The following is a 1783-nucleotide window of genomic DNA, read 5'->3' as shown; positions in this document are numbered from 1 at the left end:
GACCGGCTATTGCAGTTAATAATACAACAGCTTCTTGGCATTTTTGTGTTTCTTTTTATCGCTGTATAACTGATTTCAATTGAAAGCCTGCGTGCGCTAGTACCTCTTGCCACGAGTTCCCAGAATTCTTTGCGGTTTTACCCCCGAGTGACGTCTCTATAGGGCGCGCCGCACTTTTTGAAGAAAATCCAAGACTTTTATGTGCGCCTTATAGTCGCGAAAATACAGTACTTGAAGTACACATACCAGAAAATTCTAGTTAAGAACCGTAACAAAGTATTCCTACATCTGATCATAGTAAATCATTGTTTTAAACTTCAAGAAAACACCCTAAACTCTGTTTTTCCTCTGGCATAGTCTACACAGATGAGTTTTTAAAGTGACATCTTTAGTGACAGTGACAGTCTCCAAAAGAATGATGGCTGTTGCCATGTGACAGTACCAGCTGTGAGAAATTGTCAACTCCCACAAACTTTTTAAGCCTTTTTAATGTATTAAGAATATCTGTCTGATTATTTCAGTTTATCTACAGTAGAGGGAGCTATTGAACTTTAAACTTTATTCAGTTTTAAGTTTTCCCCTCTGCTTTTAGACACTTAATAAGGAACTTTGAAAACAAGAAACTTTTAAGTGAAACTGTTGATCCATTATATCTTTGACTGCAAATTTTTAAAGTTTCACATAGATTGAGTATCACCTTAATTTGCTGCAAGATGATAATAAAGATTTGTAATTTATCTTTTGAACTGAACAGTAGCCCTTCCCACAACATACTTCCTAACATAAATAACAGAATACTGGTCAGATTAAGAAAATGGAATACTATCGGAAGTACTTCTTCAAGAATCTTTCTCTCATATTGGTGCCTGAATTCAAGAGTATCAATGTTGACATATAATACTTAAAAAATTTTCTGTAAACCCCAAGCAAAGTTACAGTAATAAATAATAAATATTGTTGTGCCTTCTTCAGGAAATTGTACCTGGGGAATGAATTGTCGCTTTATCCACCCTGGAGTCAATGACAAAGGAAACTATTCCCTCATCAGTAAGCCAGATCTCTTCTCACCTAATGGGGCACCTCCTGGAGGACCACACCCACTCATACCCAATAATCCTTGGGTATGTGTGCCTCTGTTACAGTGACTGTACTTAGTACTGCTAAGACCCATCTATCATGCTTTTTTTTGTTTTTTTTGTATTGTAGGACGTGAATCAATGTTGTGAATTCTGCGCTAGCTTGAATTCTGCTGAGAATCTCATCAGGCTTCTTCTGTATCTCTCTGCAAGTAAGATAAATTAATTATTCTTCGCTGTTTCAGGCTGCTCCTGCTGTGGAGGAACTGCCTCCACCACCACCTCCAGTGGAACCTCCTGTGGAGAGTGCCTGGGAGAGAGGACTGCGCCATGCTAAAGAGGTAAACAGTTCCACTGCTTGTCACTGAAAACTAAATTGAGCTTCCGCCAAATGGAAAGCCAATCACACTGCGGTGTGTGTGCGTGTGTGTGTGTGTTAACTACCTGCCATTATAGTCTGTTTAACGGCATTCCAAGCAAATGCTTACAAATAGAATTTATTGTATTTTCCTGTAGGCAGCTTGGAAAGCCTTACCCTTTAGCCTGGTAAACATTTATAAAGCCTAATTTGTTAACCAAATGTGTTTTGATATCTTGCATTTTGCCAACAAGGTGTTTGTTAAAAGTTGAAGCGTAATAATAATAATAATAATAATAATAATAATAATAATAAATTTTATTTATGAGCGCCTTTCAAGTCACCCAAG

General features: G+C 37.5%; 1 protein-coding gene across 1 annotated transcript in view; it reads left to right on the top strand.

Annotated features, from left to right (window-relative positions):
* zc3h18 (zinc finger CCCH-type containing 18) overlaps nucleotides 1-1783 on the top strand; it is a 53512-nt gene that overhangs the window by 16866 nt on the left and 34863 nt on the right. Inside the window, exons 4-5 of the mRNA XM_005747891.2 lie at nucleotides 973-1121; nucleotides 1322-1417. Coding sequence (XP_005747948.1) covers nucleotides 973-1121; nucleotides 1322-1417 — 245 coding nt within the window. The remainder of the gene's footprint in view (nucleotides 1-972; nucleotides 1122-1321; nucleotides 1418-1783) is intronic.

The sequence above is a fragment of the Pundamilia nyererei genome, unplaced genomic scaffold, assembly GCF_000239375.1.
Source record: "Pundamilia nyererei isolate P.nyererei 1_Seehausen unplaced genomic scaffold, PunNye1.0 scaffold00208, whole genome shotgun sequence".
Lineage (NCBI taxonomy): Eukaryota > Metazoa > Chordata > Actinopteri > Cichliformes > Cichlidae > Pundamilia > Pundamilia nyererei.
The sequence above is the reverse complement of the archived record's forward strand: the minus strand, read 5'-3'. Positions and strand labels throughout refer to the sequence as shown.